At 44.2% G+C, this 24,199-nt stretch overlaps 1 protein-coding gene across 1 annotated transcript in view; it reads left to right on the plus strand.

The window, feature by feature from the left end:
* The window catches only part of Gpat3 (glycerol-3-phosphate acyltransferase 3), a 51,294-nt gene that overhangs the window by 15,346 nt on the left and 11,749 nt on the right, over positions 1 to 24,199 (plus strand). The window contains exons 4-7 of the mRNA XM_021163447.3: positions 20,067 to 20,337; positions 21,425 to 21,499; positions 22,037 to 22,126; positions 23,004 to 23,097. Coding sequence (XP_021019106.1) covers positions 20,067 to 20,337; positions 21,425 to 21,499; positions 22,037 to 22,126; positions 23,004 to 23,097 — 530 coding nt within the window. The remainder of the gene's footprint in view (positions 1 to 20,066; positions 20,338 to 21,424; positions 21,500 to 22,036; positions 22,127 to 23,003; positions 23,098 to 24,199) is intronic.

Consider the following 24,199-nt stretch of genomic DNA (forward strand, 5'->3'; position numbering starts at 1 on the left):
CCGAGGAAGATGGTGTCCTTGGTTGGGCTCAGATAGGCTCGTGAGTAGGATCTTCCTCAGCTCTGCATTTCTTCATTTTTAGCTTGTAGATGAGGGTTAACCCCTTCAAGCCCTGTTACAGTGGCTGTAAGTTGCTGGGAATATATAACTACTACCTTCCTCTTATTCTTTCCGGGATCACATGCATTCCAGAGGCACACTGAGGAGGAAGGGCGAGACAGGAGAAATGCAAACAGCTTCTGAGTTCCTTTCTATCACGTTGAAAACAGGCCTCTGGGATGTGGTCTAATTGAGGTCTAAGGAGCTTTCATTTTAACTTGTTTATAAATAGTGAAGAACATTTAAGATTTGGGGAAAATAATAATAATAATTTTAATATAAAGATAGAGTCTCTCTGTGTATCCTTGTATGACTTGAACTCTCTATGTAGACCAGGCTGGCCTCCGAATCCACTTGTCTCTGCCGTCCAAGTGCTGGGGTTAAAGGTGTGTGCCACCTCACTTGGCAGAAAAGTAGCTGGCTTCACTCTGGTCATTTTGTCTAAGTGTGATTTCTTGTGAGCTTCTAGTGGCAAGAGTTATATTAAGTGTCTTATGGCACTAGGATACCAGAATGGTTACCAATCCGGAGTCAGCTGGGATGAGGGCAGGGCAGTGATTACATAGAATGAGTCACACAGGCGAGTGCTGTGCTGAGCTGGGCAGTCATCTATCTGGCCCTGCCCCCGAACCTGCTTCTGGCCTTCCTTGACTCTGTTCATTGCAAGGAATTCATGTGACCTCACAGCTCGATCTGGCATGCCCCAGGAAGACTTGGGGTTACCTAGCCTGCTCTTAGCATCTAAGCCCTCAGCAAGAACAAAGTGCTCAGGTGAATCTTATGCGGTACAGAGAGTTGGTTCAGAGAGAATGCAGGTTGCCTAGCTTTTCCTTATTTTCCTTCTGGAATTCTTTCCAAGAGGTTTTTGACTAACCATATCTGTAGACTGTATACCTCGGGTATGTTACATTGATAACCTATTAAGTTCACAGAGAATGTGGGAATAATACTTTGGCAACAGAAATTTGAACAAGTTTCATTTGTTTTATTTGGGGGAAAGTTATCAAGTCGTTTTTGATAACTTTCTGTCTGTTCTATTCTTTCCCCTCGGAGGGCCTAACGATCAAACTCAGTTTTCGTGTATGCTGTTAGTCAAGTGCCGAACCACTGTGCTGTGCCTTAGCGCGATAGCCTGTGGAGTATAATGTATTTAATGGAGTTATATTATTGGTGAAATACTGACATTGTGTAGCTGTTGTAAAGCAAACCAACCCAGTCAGGTTTTGGAAGATGTGTTTGTCACATCTTCTTGTGACTGTGACAAAAAACAAAAAAATACTTGAGATAATCAACTTAAAGGAAAAGGTTTGCTCTGCCTAACAGTGTCAGATTGTGTTGTTTGAGATCATGGTTGCTTAGCCCTTTGCTTTGGATCTGTAGCACAAAGTATATTATGGTGGAACCATGTGATAAGGGGGCGAAGGGAGGCTTGTTCCTGTTGTACAGGAAGCAAAGAGAGGAGAGATGGAGAGGGGCTAGTAGCTCAGTGTTTCCTTCTATTAGGCCATGTCTCTTAAAGATTCCACCGACTCCCCAAAACACTGTAAGCTAATGATCAAGCCAACTAGAAACAGCCCTTTGGGGGACATCTTATTCAACCATAGCAGGAGATGGGTTGAAGTTTACTCTCTCTCTCTCTCTCTCTCTCTCTCTCTCTCTCTCATCATGGCCAGATGTCTACCTGTTTTTGTTAGTGATGTAGCTCAGTTGGTAGAATGCTTGCACAGCATGCATGCTGCCCTGGGTTCAGTCCCCAGCCACCCAGTCCATAGACTGGGTGTGCACACCTTTCCCCACTGAGACACCAACTCCCTGGCCCTTAATGAATGAGGAATCTGGTAAATGACATACCTAGCTTCCTAGGGATGGAAACTAGGTATCCGCCTCAGGGGTTCCATTGCATTCTTGCCTCCTGCAAAACACACCCTCCTTTAGCCTCATTGGTGTCTAGAATTTAAGCCAGAGAAACAAAGCCATTGTTGATGGAAGTGTCTTACTTAGAGGAGTTGGGTTTGTGAAATTCCGCACTGTAGATGTTTTAGACTGGGAGCCTGGGTAATTTTTTGTTGTGGGGAGCAGTGTGCGGCTTGTCAGATGCCTGATTCCCAACAGTAGGGTAGACTCACCTGGCAACCAGGAATGTGTGTTTACCCTCCCCGGTCCACCCTGATTGCCAGCCAGCATATTACCATACCAGGTTTTCAGCTAATGTATACAGCATTCTTAACGTGGCTGATTTTTGCGTCTAATAGAACTTGGATTCTAGTTTTCAGTGGCTGGTCTGGAGAAGGGATGTTGGGATAGTGTGGGTAGAAGAGGGTAGGCCATGTGAGTAGCATGTTAGAGGAGAACGCCGGCACCCGGAGAAGCATGCTCCTTAAGGAAAGGTGGAGGTGGGTTAGGCCTTTCCAGCTCTATCTGATAACCCAGTGAGAATGCATTGTGTGTGTCTGGGTCTTACCTTAGAGCCAAAGATATGCTTAACATTAAATTAGATGAGAGATATACGCATCTCTGGCTTGTTAGGTTCTGAATGCCTGTGTGTCTGCTGCCCCCACTCTCAGACCGATCATTTGATCTTTGCTCCCAACACTATGTACATTATCTATTTATATTAGACAAGCCTTACTAGCCCCACTTTCTGGATGAAGAAACTGAGAGGAAACTCAAGCCACTTGATCCAGACCACACCACAAACCAAGGCAGTCTGAAACAGAATCCCAGTCTACCCCTGCTAAACCCCTCCCTCCGGAACACATGCCCAGAGTCCTGCTTTTCTTGTTCCTCTCTGGTCAGCACCTACTTCTTACCTGGTTGAGGCGACTCTAAACATCTCCTCCTTCTGCCTTAGTCACTGTTACCTAGCAAGAAATGTTCATTTGTCCCCCACTGTTGCATGTAGTTTTAAAAACCTAGAGGGGGGTAGGGCTTGGCCTTGTTGTCACCCCTCCTGGCTCCTCTTTGTTCCACCTGGCTTAGCTCTGCATCGGCTGTAGCTGTAGCCAACACTAACCAGGTTACCTTCTCTACCCACCTCTATTAGGGGAGTGGTTGCTTTACCACCCTTGAATCCCTGGATAAAAGAAAACAGCTTGTAACTTGCCTACTAAGCATAGTTGCTGGGCGCAGATACCTCCCCTTCTGGAAAGGCGTGCACTTAACAATTTATTATCTCCATTTCTCCTCCTGCCCTAATCTTCCTGGCTTGTTCCACCTAGTAGTCCATGCCAAACATCTTTGGCAACCCGCCTATAGTGGAGGCCAAAGGCCCTAGCTCTCCTGAGGCCTTACATGATTGCAGCACCCTTCCTCCTCCAAAGCATGCCAGAAAAAAGCCTTCTCTCTTTCCCTGCATCTCCTTTTCCTCATAGGACCTGGAAGTCCCACACATACCTTCTGCCCAGCAATTGGCTCCTGACCCTGTTCATTAACAAACAAGAACCAATTAGTGAACTATCAGAACCTCCCCTTATACTCTACCTCCACCCTTTCCTGATGTTTAGTATACAACCCTGACGATCGATCAATCGATTGATCGATCGCAGTATCTTTTGCTATACCAGTGAAATGGTTGGTGGCTGGAGATCTGTGCAACTTCAGGGTGGAGCTGATGACCTTTAACCCCAGGAGATAGGGACTGCTGTTAGTTAAACCTCGACCAGGGCAACTTATGTAGATAAGAGTATATCTGGGGCTGGTGAGATGGCTCAGTGGTTAAGAGCGCTGACTGCTCTTCTGAAGGTCCCGAGTTCAAATCCCAGCAACTACATGGTGGCTCACAACCATCCGTAACGGAATCTGATGTGTCTGTCTGAAGACAGCTACAGTGTACTTACATATAATAAATAAATAAATAAATAAATAAATAAATAAATCTTTTTTTTTAAAAAAAAAGAAGAGTTTATCTGGGCTTACTGTTTCAGAGGGCCAAGAATCCATCAAGGCCGGGAGGCCTGGCAAGCAAGAGGCAGGTAAGCAGAAAGGTGGAACAGAGAGTGAACTGGAATAGTTCAGCCCAGCCTAGCCTGGCGTCATGCTTCTTCATAAGCTTTCCTGAACAGTGTTGCCAACTGGGAACTAAGTGTACAGGTGCCTGGGTTTGTGGGGGACATTTCTCATTCAAAGTCCTACCAAAACTAGTGGCTACAGTAATTACATGTAGCTAGTGATCTAATTAATTATGCCTATCTAATAAGGCCCCCACCCCCCCAAACCTCCAATAAACAGGGTTTAAAGATCTCCTTGGAGGCAAATCCCATTCCAGAGGCTGGACATGCCCATGCTTGAGAGCCTTCTGAACCTTGCCCTGTGTGTTTCTTCAGCTGGCTGTTTATGTGTATCCATTAAAACAATCCTCTAGTAATGGGCACTGGCAGGTAGGGCATTATCTTGGTTCCTCAGTCATTCTTACAGATGGCTGAACCCTGAGAAGGGATTGATTTTTGGGTATCCCTAGTATAGCCTCTTAGAAGTGTCAGGGGCTTCAGAACTGATGCGGTTACCTGAAGTGGCTTTGTGAAACTCAACTCTTAACCACTTGAATTTGATTCGACTCCGTACCTTCAATTCCAGCACTTGGAAGGTACAGGCAGACAGATTTCTGAGTTCCAAGCCAGCTTGGTCTACACAGATTTCCAGGATAGTTAGGGCTACATAGAGAGATCCTGTTTCAAACAGAACATTTAGTGTTGGGCTCTCAGGTGAGTTTGAGGCCAGCTTAGTCAATAAGGTGAGTTCCAGGCTAGCCAGAACTCAGACCTTGTCTCTTTAAAAAAAAAAGTTTTGTTTTGTTTTTTTCATTTTACAGTTGAGGAACACTATAGATATGCCAAACCATAAAGTCTAACTTTTTTATTGATTTGTTGGCTCGTTCTGCAAGGGAGCCTTAACAGATGTTTCCATCTTGCGGAATTTCTTCTTTAATTGAGTCGACACATTTGGTGTGGGCTGTCAGCCAGCTAACGGAGTGAGTTGTTAAACTGGAATTTTGCCTGTTTAATCCAAATGCCTTTTGGTTTTGCTGTGGCGTTGACAACTGATTACAGTGTCTACAGCTCATCTATTTCTTTCATGCTTCAAAACACAGGGGCAATTCCATGAGCAGTGCTCATATTTGAGCTAAAGAGATTTTCATTTTATGTTCATCATTGGTTGTTTTATAAATACCCTCCATAGAGCACACAAAGACTACAACAGAAATAGATTTTTCTTAGCTACTGTTTTCAATAAAAGAGTACATTTCTAATACTTGTATCTTAGCACGAGTTTTTGCACATTTTGGCTCATATCATAAATGTGATAGTTTGGATGGTTTAGAAGCAATAGACATTTATTTTTTCTTATTTCCAGGGACTAGCCATTTCAGTTCACAGGTTATAGACAAGAACCTTTTTTTTTTTTTTTTTTTGCTGTGCCCTTAAGTGGCAGAAGTGGTAAGGGATTTTTCTGAGGTCTTTTATTATTTTATATTATTATTAGTGTGTGTGTGTGGTGTATGATGTGTGTGATATGTGTATGTGTGTGATGTGTGTGTATATGGCTGGTTGTTCTTGACGAATGTACAAGATGTGTAAAAATAGGGTTACAGAAGGTACATTATTGGAATTAAGCATTTGAGTCTTTTTATCCCAAGGGACAGGGCCAGCATACCATTCACCAGCACCTTGGAGAGTCCACTAGTTGTTGAGATCTGTCACTAGGCCAAGATGTCCTCAGCATTTAGTCCTGCAAACAGAGGTTCTGTTAGCTAATGTGGCTAATATAGCTGGCTCTCCTGATGGAGCCCTTGTTCTAGCTTGTAGATGATGTCCCCAGGCTGCAGAGTACCTGGGTTTTGGTGCATCCTTGGTTTCATGGCTTGAAGTTATATTGATCAGCTTGACAGAATTGAAAGAACCTTGTAGTTTATTGCATGCTCTTAAGTTAACCATGTTTTTAAACAAAATAGGAAACAATAGAAGTCATCTTGGGGCCTGGGAGTGCAGCTGAGTGGTAAAGCGTGTGCTTCCCATGCAAAGGCCCTGGGTTCCTTTACTATAGCATATACCTAGTATGCAAAAGGCCCTGGGTTTGATACCTACTAAAAATAGTTAAAATAAATCTGGGTGGTTTTGATAAGTGAGCCATTGGACTGGTGACATCATTTTACCCAATTTACCCAAGGATAATCATATGGGGGGACATTGGAGTACCCTTTCCAGGCTTTTAGTCTTATTGATAAAATAATTTAAGAATGGACTTAAGGGGATGGAGAGATGGCTCAGCAGTTGAGAGCACTGACTGCTCTTCCAGAGGTCCTGGGTTCAATTCCCAGCAACCACATGGTGGCTCACAACCATCTGTGATGAGATCTGGTGCTCTCTTCTGGTGTGTGTCTGAAGACAGCTACAGTGTACTCATACATAAAAATAAAATAAATCATATATATATATATATGTATATATGTATGAATGGACTTAAGGGTTGGAGAGATGGCAGTTAATAGCACTGGTTGTTCTTGCAGAAGAGCAGAAGACCTGGGTTTGATTCCCAGCACCTCCAAGGTGGCTCTGGACCGTGGTAATTTCAGTTCTGGGGGATCTTCTGGCCTCCAAGGGCACCATTTGATTCTCCTCCCTAAAGCATCAGGGCTTTCTATTCACCTGTATGGTGGTGGGGAAGAATAGATTTAAATGGGAGCTGGACAAAAATTTTAGAGTTGAAAAGAAAAACACCACAGAGCAGTGGGCAGACAAGCTGTAAGTCTTAGCAGCTTCTTGGAGGAGGAGAATAGAGAGGAAAAGGAAAAATAACCAGACTGGATGCCATAATGGATGCCAGACAAGCAGCCACATAGCAGGGAGGGGCAGCTTTATAAAAAGAGAAAGGAAGACAAAGTATCAGAAAAAAACAGGCTTGGGTTCTGGTAAGCATCTAGAAGAGATGGAAAAAAAAAGAAGAGGAAGAGGAGGCAGGAGAAGGAGATGAAGGAGAAGGAGGAGAAGGAAAGGGAGGAGAAGGAGGAGGAGAAGGAGAAAAAGAAGAAAAAGAAAGGAAAAGTCCCTGTCCGAGTCAGGACTTAGAAGCAACTCGTGGCTGTGTGGTCTGTAGGGATTGGATTTCAGGGAAGAAAAATATAAGATCTCATTAAAGGGGGAAATCACCGCACCTATCTCTTTAGCATGGTTTAAGATAAACCCACCTTCCTAGGTGTGATTCACCTGGCCAGGTGATTGAGCTGGCTCAGCTGGAATGTTAGGTCAGCGTCCAGGGCAGGCATTCTAGTCTCTTGACCCGGGAGTACCTCCCTACAGCCAATGAGTTTATGGATACTCCAGCAATGATGCTTGGTTACATAATAGAGAAAGGCTTGCTACAAAGTGTCAGGGGAAGAAAAATAGCTGCGGGTGAAAAACAAGGCAAAGCTAGAACTAAGAAAGATGCAGGTGGCGTGCAATGACAGGCTGCTTGAGCATCCAGAGCCTAGAGGTTCAGACTGCAATAATAGGCTGCTCGAGCCATCCCTCACTGAGAAGCACTGCTGCCACGTGTCAGTCTCCACATACCTGGTAATCTTAGCCTGCACTGTGGCACCGTTGGGTGTGTGTGTTTACATAACTCAGCTGCAACTTGGGGCGACGTTTACCAGTTCCTAAGTATTAATGAGAACCAGGCAATGAATGTGTTATTGAATTCCAGAAATGTATGCATACAATTAATTTGAGAAAGAGTTCTTAAGTACTTCATCACACACACACACACACACACACACACACACACACACACACACAGCAGAACAGAAATGAACAGGATCTGAAATGGCTGTCTATCAAATCCAGGAGAAAAGGAGGGATCACTAGTGGGCGGAGCTTAGTGGAACTTTGTTTATAGAGTAGATGGGACTTAGTCTTAGAGTGGGCGGGGCTTAGTCACTAGTGGGTGGGGATTACTCCTTAAACTTGTTTTAACTATTTAACTATTAGGGGAAGCAAACTTTTCTTCAAGATGAAAGACTGGCTTAAATCAAAATCAAATCATTAAATTGTATATAAGGGAAATCTCCTTATTGATTAAAAACGATCAGAACAGCAGACCAGGTTAGTACATTAGATAGTTGAGAATTGTGAACTTTGGTTAACAATGAAGCTCTTTGTATTTTAAAAGAGAATATGAGCTGGGGAGATGACTCACTGTTCAAGAGTGTGTGTTGCTTTCTTTCTTTTTCTCTAAGATTTATTTATTTTATTATATGTAAGTACACTGTAACTGTCTTCAGACACTCCAGAAGAGGATGTCAGATCTCGTTACACATGGTTGTGAGTCACCATGTGGTTGCTGGGATTTGAACTCAGGACCTTCAGAAGAGCAGTCAGTGCTCTTAACCACTGAACCATCTCACCAGCCTGTGTATTGCTTTCGATGAGAATCTGTTTGGTTCTTAACACCCACATGTGGCACTTCACAACCACCTGTTCCTTCCTCCAGCCTCATGGGAATCTGATGACTTGGCCCCTACAAGCACTTGAACTTCCATGCATATGTGTACCTACATCATAATTATGTTAAACTTTGTTTTTGAAATTGTATGTGTGCTTGTATCTGTATGCCTCTGTGTTGATATGTGCACATGAGTGTAGGTGCCCACATGGGCCAGAAGAGGGCAGCAGAGTCTGTAGAGCTGGAGTTAAGCAGTTATAGTCACTACATGGGCACTGGGAACTGAACTCTGGTCCTCCGGAAACGCAGCAAGCATTCTTAACCACTGAGCCATCTTTTTAGTCCCTTTTTTCTTTTTCTTTTTGGTTTTTCTAGACAGGGTTGCTCTGTGTAGCCCTGGCTGTCCTAGAACTCACTATGTAGACTTGGTTGGCCTCGAACTCAGAAATCTGCCTGCCTCTGCCTCCCAAGTACTGGGATTAAAGATGTGCGCCACCACTGCCCAGCTCCCCTTTTATCTTTTGTTTTTTAAATTTATAGTTCCTGGTTGACTTAGTTGGAATAAATTCTCTAGGAAAACTTTTAAGATTCTTCTGTGAGCTGTGTTTATCTCTGCAATGGTGGGGTCACCTATAGGAGGTGAGTCACTTGTTCCATAGGCCTAAGAAGCTGCAAAGATATTCAGTTCTTCCTCCTTTTCTCTAAGAGATTTGTGGCATCTCTCACCTCTCTTTTTCTCTCTGAAGCTCTTGGTTAAACTCACCCTGACCATCCTCCCCTCAAAAAATAAATAAAGCAAGAAGAAGATTCAGTGTCAAAGCAGGTTGTGCCCAGAGAAGATGGGGCATATGGGGTGTGCTTCTGTGTTAAGAGAGATGCTCTTGAGCTCAGGAGAGGAGTGCTCAATGGTTTGGGGCCTAAAGAGAATCCTTATGCTTATATGTAACATAAGAATTGCTTATGTTACAGTGGGAAGAAACCAGTGATGTGTGAATGGCCTGGTAGAGGGAGTACCTCAGGCAGGGTCCTTCCCATTTGTTTGTGTGGTAATCTCAGAGCAGTGGGAGAGAGGGTCACTCGGATTTCCTAGGTCAGATGCAGGGTTCCCCAGTATGTCTCTCTCAATGTTCTGTTTGCTCAAGAACTTAATTAGCTAATGGGGAGGGAATATGGACTGCCTGGACTATTTCCATTTTCAAAAGGTTCTAGGAGCAAAGTGAGTATACTCCTTACATCTGTAATTCCTCAGAGACAGTGGTGAGCAAGAGGGGAGAGGGGGCGTACAGCCTCTGAGATGAAGTGACTGCTCCTGAGCTCCTGGTAGCTGTTGCCTGGACCTGCTGGCCTGCAGCATCAGGATATAGGGGGTAACAGTGACACCCTCTGGCCCTTTCATATTTCAGTCTATTGAGCAACAACATACCGTGTGCTGATGACATCATAGATGAATGAGACTATGGCCTTTATAAAAAGTTAACTTTTACTTTGGCGACAGTGACATTTTTAAAGTCCTAGAGATGACGGTGCTGCCATTACAGTCCATGATGCTCTTTTGGGTTTGGAGGAGCACACTGAACTTAGGGCCTTGCACAATGATGCACACTCGTACCACTGAGTTTCAATTTTCTCTTGTATCGTGGAGTTGTGGAAAGAGTGAGAGGTACTGAGAGATAAGACGCTGAGACTAGGTAAAGAAGACATGTTCTGGTTACTTGCTTGAATACATAGAATAATCCAAGTTATGAATTATGGTGGTACCTTCAGTAAATGGAAGGCAGAGGCAGGCAGATCTCTGTGAGTTCAAAGCCTGATCTACATAGGAAACCTAGTCTCAACAAACACAGAACAAGATTAATGCAAGATATCACAGCATATGTCCCCGTCCCCGACAGAAGGTAGCGTGACTTCAGCTACATTTGGCACCGATCAGTGTTTCTTTACAGCCCTTCCTCTTTCTGCCTCTCCAGTGGCCTAGGTTCTGATCTGCTTGACTGCGTTAACTTCCTCGTTTCTGCTGACTCACAGGTCCTCGTCAGCTTGTGTGCTTGTGCTCACGTATCGAAATCAGTGTGCGCTTGTCTTCTTGCTTACGGTGACCCAGCCACAGGATCTCAGTGTCAGGGTGTGGTGCTGGCAAGCTTTCAATTCGTATATTACCCAGCTTTCCATGCAACGAACACACATCTATTAATTAACTCCTTTAATCAAGCTCAATGTAAGTTTTGGAAATTTTGAAGCCATATTTCGATTGATATGACTTAAAAAAAAAGATTTATTTACTTTATGTGAGTACACTGTAGCTGTCTTCAGACACACCAGAAGAGGGCATCTGATCCCATTCCAGATGGTTGTGAGCCACCATGTGGTTGCTGAGAACTGAACTCAGGACCTTCGGAAGAGCAGTCAGTGCTCTTAACTGCTGAGCCATCTCTCCAGCCCCTGACTTTTTTTTTTTTTTTTTTTTTTTTTTTTTTTTTTTTTAGACAGGGTCTTACTCTATAGTGTCGGATGGCTGTGATTCTCTATGTAGACTATATTGGCCCTATTGTCATAGAGATCCACCTGCCTCTGCCTCCCGACTTGTTTTTTGTGTGTGTGTGTGTGTGTGTGCTTGATTATGTAATTGGTTAAAATCATATCCCATGATGGAGTGGGCAGTTTTTAACCTTAAAGCAAGCACAGATTTGGTGTTCTGCTGGTGTGGTTACTCTTACTGACCTGAGGGAGAGGTATCAGGTAGTAGCGACTGAGCACAGGCACGAGAGGAGGAGCCCAGGGGATGGTAGGTGCTCAGGAACTGACCTAATCTGGCTGGTGCAGGCTGTGGGCATGAGGTGGAGCAGGAGGCCTGAAAGTGTCATAGGCGCAGTATTAGACGGGGACATGGTGAGGCAAGTAGAGGTATGGTGGGGCTGAAGCTGTTCCTGAAGGCATAGGGACTTGAATCTGAGCAGTGAGAAGCTTTGGGCAAGAAGGCAGCACTGTAGATACACCTTTGGGAGCACTGCAGTGAAATCTGAAGTGGGAGAATCCTTCTCCATCTTCCCCTCCTTGTCTCTTTCCTCCTCCCCTCCTCCTTCCTTCTCTTCCTCCCCACTTTCCTCTTCCCTCCCTCTTGCCTTCTCCCTCCTCTCTCCCTCCATCTCTTCCTCTTCTCTTTCCTTCCTTCCGCTCTCTCCCTCATTTTCCACATCTCCCTCCCATTGGAAATGGAACCTTTCGCCTCCTCCTTGCAGGCTAGACAAATACTCAGTCACTGGGAGGACTGCACACAGGCTGGAGACTCGGTGCTCTAGGAACCAGTGAGGTGAGGCTCAGCCAGGAGAGGGTGGGAACAGGAGATACACAGGCCGTGCACTTTCTCCCCCACTCCTCCTTCTGCCCACGGATTCTCTTTTGTGTATGTTTTTTCCTCTCAAGAATAATGGATGTCTATCAACTTGCCCAGAAGTGAAGATACTGAGGCACTTTTTTTAAAACCTGGAGCAGGCTTTTACAGCTCACCCAAAGATTGAGCACTCACGGTTAAGATGTAAGATTTGGGTAATGTGGGAAGCTGTGCCCTCACTGCACCCTTCCCAACCCGTGTCTAGTGTGTGCTCTCTGTCCCATCCCATCCCATCCCATCCCATCCCATCCCATCCCATCCCATCCCATCCTACCCCAGAGCCTAGTTATGAACTTCTTTTTATTGCATGAAACAGGCTTTTAAAAACACTTATTACATCATCTTCCTTCGCACAAACACTGATAGTTTGTTTATTTGTGGTTCTGTTGACTGACATTTGGGTTATTTTCAGGTTTTAACCATTAGGAACAGAGCTGCTGAGAACATAGTTGTACAGAAATTCTGGCCAGCCTTTTGGCCGTAGGATAAGCAAATAACTGTCTAGCTTTATTAGAAAGTGCCAGCAGTATTCTGATGTTTGCACACACTCGCTAGAGCCCTTACCAAGACTTTGGTACATGCGTTTCATATGTCTTTTTTCCCGTTTCCTTGTTGGAAGTATTTGTATTTTGATTTGAGACTGGGCCTCAATCTTTCTGCCTGAGCCTCCAGAGTGAGGAGATTTTAGGTGTCAGCCACCCATAGTACTTGGCGTGTTGAACTATTTTTAAAATTCAAATTAATTGTAAATCAAGCATACAAATGACATGGAAAGTTTAGAATTTACACAAGTAATAGCATGCCCTGGGCTGGAGAGATGATACAGCAGTTCAGGGAGTACTTAAGTGCTTGGTCAGAGGACAGAGTTCAGTTCCCAGCACCCACATCAGACAGCTCACAACTGTGACCTCAGCTTTAGGGGTCTGGGCATCTTCTGGCCTCCACAGTCTGCAACCCTCTCACGGCCTTGCGTGCACAGAACACTGGGTTCAGTTTCCAGCACTGCATACGCTGGCCAGGGCGGCTCAGGTCTGTGATCTCAGTGGTGAGGCTGGAGGGAGGAGGATCAGGAAGAGGCCATCCTTAGTTACACAACAGAGACTTCATTCAAGGTCAGCCTGGGCTCTGAGATGCTCTCTCAAGCAAAAGTCAGACAACCACAGTCAGTGCACCTTTCCATTCTGACATTTCACTAAATTCATAACATTCGGACAGATTAATAAAAGAAAGTATTTGGGAAAGAGTGAAGTGATTAACAGAAGCTCCAAAGAGTCACTGTAAGGTGTAAAGAGCCAGGTGCCCAACTAACCAAGCCCTCCCTGAGGGTGACACTTGACTGGTGGCCCAGGGGACTTGTTGGGTCTGGTGAGTCTGGAGCCTAGCCTTGTCATGTTACTGCTAAATCATTCTGGAAAAAGGGATGGGAAAAGGTGGACGGGGGCCTGCTGATGCCTGTGTAGCTGGTGCAGTGAGTCACACACCAATGTCCACAGCAATTGACATCCAGGAGAAAGATAAGATCGCTGTGTCTCCACAGCTAAGTCACTGGCTACCCGGCCGAGCCCCTCCCTCAGCGTTAAGTATTTCTGTTCTTTAATCCCGGTGGGACTTCATCTCCCTCCCTTCCCAACTCTCACAAACAGCTGTGCTTTGCAGTTGTTTTCTTTCAGTCTGTTTAAAATCAGGCCAAGTGCATCTGTGGGTCAGAAGGAAGCTAGGTTTTTGTAGGGAGGGATGCTTACTCAGACTACAAGAGGGAGAATCCCCTCAGACCAGGAAAAGGGCTTTGGGATTTGTAGTTGATTTGGGGGTCAGTAAACTCCTCCTCTGTCCCATTTGCTCAATAATTGGGGGTGAAATAGAAGAACAGCATATATAGGAAAGAGTCGGAAATTACAAACACACAGTATATTGTATTTCTAAAAATAATTACCTTTCATCTAGAGCAGTGGTTCTCACCCTTCCTAATGCTTCGACACTTTAATACAGTTCCTTGTGTTGTGGTGACAACCCATCCCCATCCTTCCCTCCCCCCGCCTGCCAACAACCACAACACTATTTTCGTTGCTACTTTGGCACCTTAATTTTGCTACTGTTAATAGTAATGTAAGGGCTAGAGAGATGGCTCAAGCGGTTAAGAGCACTGACTGCTCTTCCAGAGTTGATGAGTTCAATTCCCAGCAACCACATGGTGGCTCACAACCAACTGTAATGGGATCTGATGCCCTCTTCTGATGTGTCTGAAGAGAGCCACAGTGTACTCATACATAAAATAAATAAATAAGAATTGCAATGTAAATATCTGTGTTTTCAATGATCTTAGGTGAAGCCTGTTAAAGGGTCTTTTGATCACCAAGGGGTCACAACTCATAGGTTGAGAAACATTGATCTTGATTAAGAAACGGGACATTACCAGTTCCCAGAAGGTTTGAATGCCCTCCTCTTCCACTGGAGAGTATACATCTGACAAGTCCATACCAGGTTTACTTTTAAATATTTCCACAAAAACAATGTTAGGATGGGAGATTGCCTACTTACAGAATCCTTTTTGAGACAGGGTCTGGGGTACTGCAGGCTTACCTCACTGTGCAGCTGAGCATGCTGTCAAACTCCTGCCCACCTCGGAGTTGCTGCAAAGACAGACACATGCCCCACTTCTATTGTTCAAACATTTACTTTTAGTTACAGTTTTTACTTGATGTGTATTCAGGCTCTGCCTGCATCCGTGTTGGCGTACCACTTATACCTGGTACGCCAGGAGGCAAGAAGGCAGCATTGGTCCTCCCAAGACTGGAGCTACAGTGTGAGCCACCAAGCGGGTGCTAGGCTCTGCCCTGTGGAAGAGCGGCCATCTCCCTAGCCCGTTTTCACTTTTCTCTGATGCTGAGTATCAAACCCACAGCTCTTCAAATGCTAGGCGAGCGCTGTACTGACTGAGTTGGCTTCTTGATCAACCAAGGTTTCAGCGAGAGAGTGTTTGGAATAATGGACTTCGCAATGTTGGTAGGTTAAGGGTCTGCTTATGTGTTAATTGCTACGTCCTCTTTGGGGCTGCAGTAGGCCCGATTTTCTTAATTGGTTGCTTAGAAAGCTCCCTTTATAACTGGGGGGAGACAACACTAGTGTGATTTATAACTGCGTAGTTATTCCAAAAGTTCACTCAGCTAATTTAGAGTTAATTATGGTTAAGATGGTTTTAGCTTCTGCCTCCATTTCTACATGCCTTTCACATGTGGCATTATTTATGTAGGGATGACTTGTTAAAGGCAGAAGGCCATGGGCAGCTTGTGCAATTAATCTCTTGCCTTAGACACAGAACTGGCTCTAATTTTCTTTTCATGCAAGCATGCTCTATTAGCTCAGTCCAAGCCGTTGGTATAAGGACAAAGTTCAAATATTCATGACTTTATTTTCTGATACTGAGGTGTAAAATTAAAGGAAAAATTTCCTAGAATCAATCTGTGATAATTTAAGGAGTGTGGGATATGAAATACCAGGATTAATCTGTTAAAAATAAGGACTCCCTTTAAAAAAGTATTATTATTTTATTTTATGTGTATGAGAGTTTTACCTGTGTGTATACATCCATGTATTATGTGTATGCCTAGGCCCCTTGGAGGATAGAAGACTGTCAGATCCCCTGGAAGGAGCTATAGATGCTTGTAAGATGGCTATGGGTGCTGGAAATGAAACCTGGATCTTCTAGCAGGGCAGCCAGTGTACTCAGCCACCGAGCCATCTCTCCACCGACTCCTAGTTTTTGTTTTTCCTTTTTTTTCTTCCTTTTTCTTTTTCTTTCCCTTTCTTTTCCTTTTCCTTTTCTCTTTTCCTCTTTTCCTCTTTTCCTCTTTTTCTCTTTTCCTCTTTTTCTCTTTCTCTTTTCCTTTTCTTCCTTCCTTCCTTCCTTTCTTTTTTTGTTTTTTTTTTGAGACAGGGTTTCTCTGTGTGGCCTTGGCTGTCCTGGAACTCACTCTGTAGACCAGGCTGGCCTCGAACTCAGAAATCTGCCTGCCTCTGCCTCCCAAGTGCTGGGATTAAAGGCGGGCAGCACCACTACCCGGTGACTCCTGGTTTTCTTAATGATAGTGTAAGAATTAATTTTATGGGTGTGTATGAGTGGTAAATTTTAGTTTCCTCTTAGGATACTTTTTTAGTGTTCAAAGAAATATCTCCATTTTTCTAACCTCTAATTTATCTGGCACACAGATTTTCACTGTAAACTGATTACATTAGTTTTTTTGTGTTTTTTTTTTTTCTGTCAGAAGTTTATACTTTGTCAAATTGATGCATACATTTGACCTACAGTGGTTACCATATCTCAGGAAGAAGGAGATGTGGTTTGATTGTACTTCCTTTTAGCACCTACTAACAATAGAATTCGCCTTCAGACATTGTGTGTTTATTGACGTTACACCTTAGTGGTAGCTGCTCGCTTCTAATACAAAGTCTTTATTTTCCTGTTGTGGATATCTATCTATCTATCTATCTATCTCCTGTGTGTTATGCATGTGCTCAGCATCCTGGTCAACAAATAAAACACCCTGAGAGATGTAGGAAGCTTATGCTAAAAAAGATTTGACATGCTCATGTGATGTAGGAGCTTGAGTTGAATCTGGGATCAGGAAAAAAGTTGGTTTAAAGGATCTTATTGGGACATTGTGAAATCTGAATCAGGAAGATTAGGCACCGGCCTTGCACTAGTGCCAAGCTCTTTGATTTCGACACGTTCGTTCTTGTTCTTGTGTCCTGGAGAAATGTCTGTTGGGAGGTAAAGAACCTGCTGCCTACAACTCCTTATGGGTGGGCCAGAAAGAGTTATACACACAGAGCTGGAACAACAAGCGATCGTGGCAGGAGGGAGGTGGTTAGTAAGTCGGGGTGGGCTGGCACCTCTGCACAGCCTTTGTATGAATTGTATGTTTTATAACAGATCTTCTCTGAGTGAGTCCCTGAGTCATACTCTGGATGTTTGGTTCTCCATGGTGCTGAATTGTTTCCCAGTACAGTTATACTAATTATATTCCTGCTTCTTCCTGTCCTCTGAGCACTTGGTATTATCCTATGGTGGTAGCTTTGACCCCATCTCTGGATATAGTAAAGATGAACGTCTTTTGAGTATGGAGTCAAAGGCTACATTCTTACTCTGTTCGCAGCCTTTTCTCTTACTGAGCTTTGACGTTCATTTCTCCCCTGATTTTATTTTGTACGTCTTAGCATATTCTACAAATTCGTTCTTTGTTGATTTTGTGCCGTCACGGCTGTCCACATTCTTTTGAAAGATGCTTAACTAAAAATATAGGATTGTGTTACATTTTGCTGGATTTGGCAGGGAACAAACTAGGTCCTGGGGCAGAGGAAACACTGCCTATCAGTGTGTGGGTCTGGGAGACTTGGCAGAGCTCCCCTCCTTTAGCTCAGTTGTGTAATCAACTCCAAGTTGCGTTAGCCCATTTTGGCCTTTCTGAGAAAGGGTATTTTAAGGAGGTGTATCTACTGTCCCTGGTGTATTTCATTCAGAGATTTACTGAATAGCTTGTGCTTTATTCCCCTTGTAGCTGTTTAAGAAATCTATATATTGCCAAATAATGAAACTGTTGCACTGCCAAGGGTTGGCCAGTACTTGGATAGAGTGCTCTGTCTGAGTGGCATTGCAGAGCCTGTGGAGCAAGAGGATGACTTGGTAGGGACACTGCCTTGGACCATCCACTGGCACCAATTAAAAACAAGAAAGAGTTGACCTACCTTAAAAAAAAAAAAAGACAACCTAATACACATTCAAGAGCTTGTTTTATTGTTCTAACTATTTTGATTAACTTTATTGTTATAACTAAGTTATTAGATAAAACAATTAGGCAAAGCCATATACATATTCTCTCTCCCCCTCTCTCCTTTTCTCCCTCTCTCCCTCTCTCCCCCTCCTCTTAGGTTCCAAAGTGTTAAAAGTGTTAGCCCTGTAAGGAAACTAAAAATGTTTCCTTTTTGCTATATAAAAGACGCCCACCATGGAGCTGGTGACTGTCTTAAACCCAGCTTGGCTCTCAATTTCAAGTCATTCTTCCTTCACCCCCTGCTGTGTCCAGAACCCAGAGCAGCTGGGATTTGACCTGACTGGGGCTATGTAGAAAGGACAGACACGTGGACAGACATATAGAAAGCTTGGTCTGATGGAGGGAAGTTACTAGGGGACAACCACACAGGGAACCTCAGGGCATTGGTTATTCTGTGCAGCACAGGAAGGAGTTAGCTAGTCTTGGTAGTGGGGCTCCATAGTCAGTCCCAGGTTGCTGTCCTCGGGGAGGATAGAGTGGTTGCCAGTGTTAACACACACAGTGGCCAACCCTTGGGCAGAGAAAGGCTTTCTGTCCTCTGAGCCTCACACCAGGAAGGCTTCGTCAGCATCCGCAGATCCTGCAGCATTGGCGTCCTTGACATAGCTGTGGGCATGCCAGCAGAACACACACACTAAGGACTTCCTGGGCTTTGCGCACTCCCCCAGTGCAACCTGCTGTTATTCCTTCAGAAAATCAAAAAGAAAAAGAAATATCCCAGTCTCTCCATTTCTGGTAAACTTGGCTTTGAAAACCTCAATTATTTTCTTTATGGAAAATAGTCTCAGTAGAGAAGAAAATCTAATGCCATTGCTCAAAGAGAACCATGTTTTTTGTTTTTTTTCCATGTGTTTTTTTCCTACATAAGTACATTTCATTGCTTTAGATATGTTTAAGCTCTTGTCTTTTTTTACTTGATACTAGAGCCTCACTAACAGTGGCGCTGTGCATCACTTTCTGGGTAGAGTGCTACAGTGAATGTCTTCCCCACATCTTTTAGGAAACATCCTAAGAGTAGGATTTCTAGTCCTTTCCTGGCGAGTCACTTTTAAAACCAGTTGCAAGTCATTCCATTTTACATAGGGAGAGTTCTGGTATCATTTCAGTCACCAGACTTTATCATTGACCCAAAAGTATCTATTTAACAAAGTATCTATTAAAGTATCTATTCACTAAAGTATGTATTTATTAACACTGTTACGTTACATGTATCAGTCCAGTTGTGCTTTGCTTGTTTTTCTGAAACAGCTTGATTTGAGACAGGGTCTCATGTAGCTCTGGTTGACCTGGAATTCACTTTGTAGACCAGACTTCAAACCCATAGAGATCTGTCTGCCTCTGTTTCCTGAGGGCCTGTATTAAAGGCATGCACTGCCATACCTGGCTGTATTTTTCTTCCTTTCCTTTTTTCCCCCTTTCCTTTTCCTTTCCTTTCCTTTCCTTTCCTTTCCTTTCCTTTCCTTTCCTTTCCTTTCCTTTCCTTTCCTTCCCTTCCCTTCCCTTCCCTTCCCTTCCCTTCCCTTCCCTTCCCTTCCCTTCCCTTCCCTTCCCTTCCCTCCCCTTCCCTTCCCTTCCCTTCCCTTTTTTCTTTTTTCCTTTCCTTTTTTCTTTTTCCTTTCCTTTTTCCTTTCCTTTCCTTCCTTCTATTTTCTTTCTTCTTCTTTTTTAAAGATTTATTTATTTAATGTATGTCAGCACACTGTAGCTGTACAGATGGTTGTGAGCCTTCATGTGGTTGTTGGGCATTGAATTTTAGGACCTCTGCTCACTCTGATCAACCCTCTCTCTCTGGTTGGCCTGCCCGCTCATTCCAGCCCAAAGATTTATTTATTATTATACATAAGAATACTGTAGATGACTTCAGATGCACCAGAAGAGGATGTCAGATCTCATTACGGGTGGTAGTGAGTCACCATGTGTTTGCTGGGATTTGAACTCAGGACCTTCGGAAGAGCGGTCAGTGCTCTTACCCACTGAGCCATCTTGCCAGCCCCTGTAGTTTTCTTATTAAGTAACTTCAGGGAGTACCGAGGATTGAACTGAGTGCCTTAGACATGCTAGGCCAGCATTCTGTCACGGAATACATACCTCAGCCTCCTATTAAGTCATTTTTATGAAGTCACTGGGTGGAGGCTGTCTGAGGGAAGAGATGAAGTCATAGCATCTCCTCAGACAGCTGCTGCTCTAACATCTCCGTGTTGCTCACTAAGCTTGCTTTTTGTATTCTGTGTAGTTAACGTTGCTGCTGTGGTCAATTGCTCTGTGCTCCATTGTTCTGTGCTCCATTGCTCTATGCTCCAATGGCATCTTCTCATGTCCTGATCCTTTCTTTTAAGGTATTATCCAAAGAGATGAGTCACCCATGGAGAAAGGGCTCTCTGGTCTTCGAGGAAGGGACTTCGAGCTCTCTGATGTGTTCTATTTCTCCAAGAAGGGGTTGGAAGCCATTGTGGAGGATGAAGTGACCCAGAGGTTCTCCTCCGAAGAGCTAGTATCATGGAACCTCCTCACAAGAACCAATGTCAACTTTCAGTACATCAGTCCGAGGCTCACCATGGTGTGGGTGCTGGGCGTCCTAGTGCGCTATTGCTTCCTGCTACCTCTGAGGTAAAGTCACCTGCCTGCTTCCATGATGTACTTATCATTCAGTTTAGATTTCCTTCTCATCATGCATTTAATGGCTGCTCAAGAGGATTGTGGAATGGAGCAGCGTGTTAACTATCTATACCTTTTACATTGTTTTTTTCTTTCAAATGAAGATGTGCATTCAAAACTCTTTCTCTCTCTCTCTCTCTCTCTCTCTCTCTCTCTCTCTCTCTCATACACGAGAAGTGTCATCAGTATCATATGCCTCAACAAACTTAGAATGACTTCACGGCTGTCCTCCTCCTTACCACACATTTGAAGAACCAACTTATGTTAAAGTAAAATAAGAAAGGAAGGAATCGAACCCCCTAAAACTGGTTTCAAGCCAATCTCATATCCTATATGTCTTTCTCAATAAGATATTAGTAAAACAATATCTCATACACACACACACACACACACACAGAGGGAGAGAGAGAGAGAGAGAGGAGAGAGAGAATGTGTGTGTGTGTGTGTGCGTGTGTGTGTGTATGTGTGTGTTCTTTTGTGTCCTAACACTGGCTTAGACTGTCTTTGGGAATTGTCCCAGTTATAATAAATAGGGAAATTGACAACTGCATATATACTATTGCTAGATGCCTAACCCAGTGCTCCCAAAGCCTGAAGATACATGGGATTATCCATTGACATTTTGAAAGGAAATGCTAGAACCTTTAATTTGATTCCCCCCCCCCCTTTAAAAAATTTTTTTTGAGACAAGCTCTCATGTAGCCAGGATGGCCTTGAACTTGCTATGCAGCCCAGAATGATCTTGAATGCCCAATTCTCCTGCCCTTGTCTCCCAAGTGCTGAGATTAGCAGCATGTGTCCCCATGGAGTATTTATTAGAACTGCCACTTTTTTTCTCTTCCTCTCAAAATGTATCATAGAACAATCTACAGAGTCATGTCAGCCCTGGCAAATTCACCAACCCTTCTCACTGCTGCACCATACACCGCAATGCTCGACAAGGTGCAGTTTCACAGTTGACAAGCCTGCCAGTGACTTCTTTAGGCTCTGGCCCTACCACCCGGCGAACGTTTCCTGTAGCCTTTCTTTTCTCTTTCAGGGTCACCCTGGCTTTCATTGGGATCAGCTTGCTGATTATAGGAACTACACTGGTTGGCCAGCTTCCAGACAGCAGGTGATGTGTCTCCTTCCATCCAGCCATGAGTAGGACTGTCTTCTTTTTCTAGCTGTGTCCACAAAGCTAGAGTTTGTAGGTTTCTCATTAATTTTGTGGTCTAAAGCTACTTCTGAGAATTCTTACTTCCATCTTCATAGCCTTTATTTCATTTTTCACCATACTTTGGTTCAGACTGGAAGTGTTTATTCAAAGGAGAAATGAAGGGATAAAAGAAAGTGGAGTGAGGGAGGGAGAGAGCCTCAGACCCAGAGGGAGGGAGCGAGCCTTGCCACTTGCAGCCTGGAAGAACCCCAGTTGCCCTTGGTGAAGACTGTCTTACAATCCAGCAGAGTGGACGCTAGGTCCTATTAGCTTTGTCTGATTCTCCTGGTATACTTGGGCCTTTAATAGCAAATGCATGGATAAAACAAGCATCAAACTGCTGCTTGGTGTAGCTGAACCCAGGCTGCCACTGTGAAGGGCACACTGAAGCGGTTTCTGTGTTTCTTAGGAGTACCGAGAACAAATCATAAAAATGATTTCTTTTTCCTTCAGCCTCAAAAACTGGCTGAGTGAGCTGGTGCATCTGACCTGCTGTAGGATCTGTGTTCGGTCCCTATCTGGCACCATCCATTACCATAACAAGTGAGTGTCTGGTCCATGGCTGGCCCCACCCACCCACCCCCTTCAGACAGATCCAGCCGGCAGCACAGGAGATCTGAGAACTTACTCTGTGTTCACCTTTGCTTTCGAGGTGTCTCAGACATGACAAACCACTGTGCTTTTTCAGAAGGAATATGATAATTAACATTGAGTGGTGTTCAGAGACAGCTGTACTCAGTGGGGTGCACTTCTCTCATTGGTGATTCTTGGGACGTGGGCACTGCTCTTATTGGATAGATGAATAGTGGACAAGACCTTGCTACATAGCGCTGGCTGTCTTGGAGCTCATTAAGTAGCATAGGCTAGCTTCTGACTTGTGGTGATCCTCTTACAGAGCTTGGCCTCCAAAGTGCTGAGACGGCAGATTCCAGCCACCCTGCCTGGCAACACCATAACTGTACAAGTTCCAGAGCAAGCTCTTTCCATCCTGACCAAGTCTTTCTGTCTCATTTAATAGGAAGGAACATTGTGTCATTTGGTTGACCAGGTGTTTATCAACAAAGGGCTTCATCAATTTTCTAAATTGGTGGTGGACATGGTCATCCTAGCATCTGGGGGGTCCAGGCAAGAGAATCAGGTGTTGAAGGCCGGTCTTAGCTTGAGACCTACAAGAGATCCTGTCTCAACAACATAATATCTTACTAAGAGCCATCCACATAAATCAAAAGTAATTCATAAGTCAAACGTGAATTATAGAGAGAATGTCATAGTCCCTCACCCAACTCATCATACTACATGCGAGTAATGTTTTCAGGTGTATGGGGCCTATGTACCTTAAATAAGAGAAGTCTGTGCACACTGTTCTGTAAACTAGTGAGTGTTTTCCGAGGTGTAGTACTTACCGTTGTTTTAATTGCAGGCAGTACAGACCCCAGAAGGGAGGTATCTGTGTCGCCAATCACACCTCTCCCATTGATGTCTTAATCCTGGCCACGGATGGATGTTACGCCATGGTAAGAATAGCTCACTGGTGTTTCATGTGTGCATGCTTGCTGGATTGCAAACTAGAAAGTCTGTCTCTCTCTCTCTTTTTTTAAAGATTTTTTTTTTATTATTATACTTAAGTACACTGTAACTGACTTCAGATGCACCAGAAAAGGGCCTCAGATTTCATTACAGGTGGTTGTGAGCCACCATGTGGTTGCTGTGATTTGAACTCAGGACCTTCAGAAGAGCAGTCAGTGCTCTTAACTGCCGAGCCATCTCGCCGCCTGAGAGTCCATCTCTTATTAGAATTTTGGCTGAGACATAGCTGTGTGGGCAGACAGTATATTTACACGAGGAACAAACAATGCAAAGAAAATTGCCATGATAGCCGAGGTGGGGGAGCACCTTCCTGAAACACAGCCTCCTTTGGCAGAACGTTGTAAAGTTGATTTCATCTTGCTCTGAACATCCCAGCCAGTGTTTAATTATACTGCAAAAATTAAAGCCATTCTCTTCAGAGATCCCTGCCAGCCAATTAGTTCTCTCTTCAGAAAGATAAGTGCAATTAAGAGCAGAACCTGCTTCTTTAGTGAGAATCTGGCAAGAAAGCCAGAACGTTTGTGCCACAGACCAGTTCTCAGATTTTTGTCTGTAGCCTCCAAAGAAGAAGAGAAAGGAAAGAACAGAAAATTTGACAACCACAGAGCCTATGGCAAAACCACATCCCCAAGTGCACTTTGCTGGGCACAAAGAGAAACCACATTCCGGGCTTCCCCTATATCTTGTTCTCTGTGGTTCTAACAGTTGGCTTTGGCATTTCCTCTGCTGGGCAAAGGAAGCTCAGAGGCTGACTCGAGCTCCCCTTTTTTGCTTGCTGGTTAAATGTGATCCTGAGGTGGTGTGTGGTACGGGATGGCTGGATGCAGGTCCCCGGGTTCTCCTAGCCTCGCAGTTGTGGGTTGGGCTATGAGGATAGTATGCTCATTGGTCAGTTTTCTAGGCTGGGGGTGGTATGGGATGCTTTTCTGGGAGAGCCTTTGCAGGCTTTTAGGTGTGTGCCGTGAGTGGGACTGCCAGTGTGTATACTGGCTTTCACTACCCATGGGTTGTGTCTTAGTTAGGGTTTCC

Source organism: Mus caroli, unplaced genomic scaffold (assembly GCF_978045245.1).
Source record: "Mus caroli unplaced genomic scaffold, Mus_caroli_1 scaffold_4, whole genome shotgun sequence".
Lineage (NCBI taxonomy): Eukaryota > Metazoa > Chordata > Mammalia > Rodentia > Muridae > Mus > Mus caroli.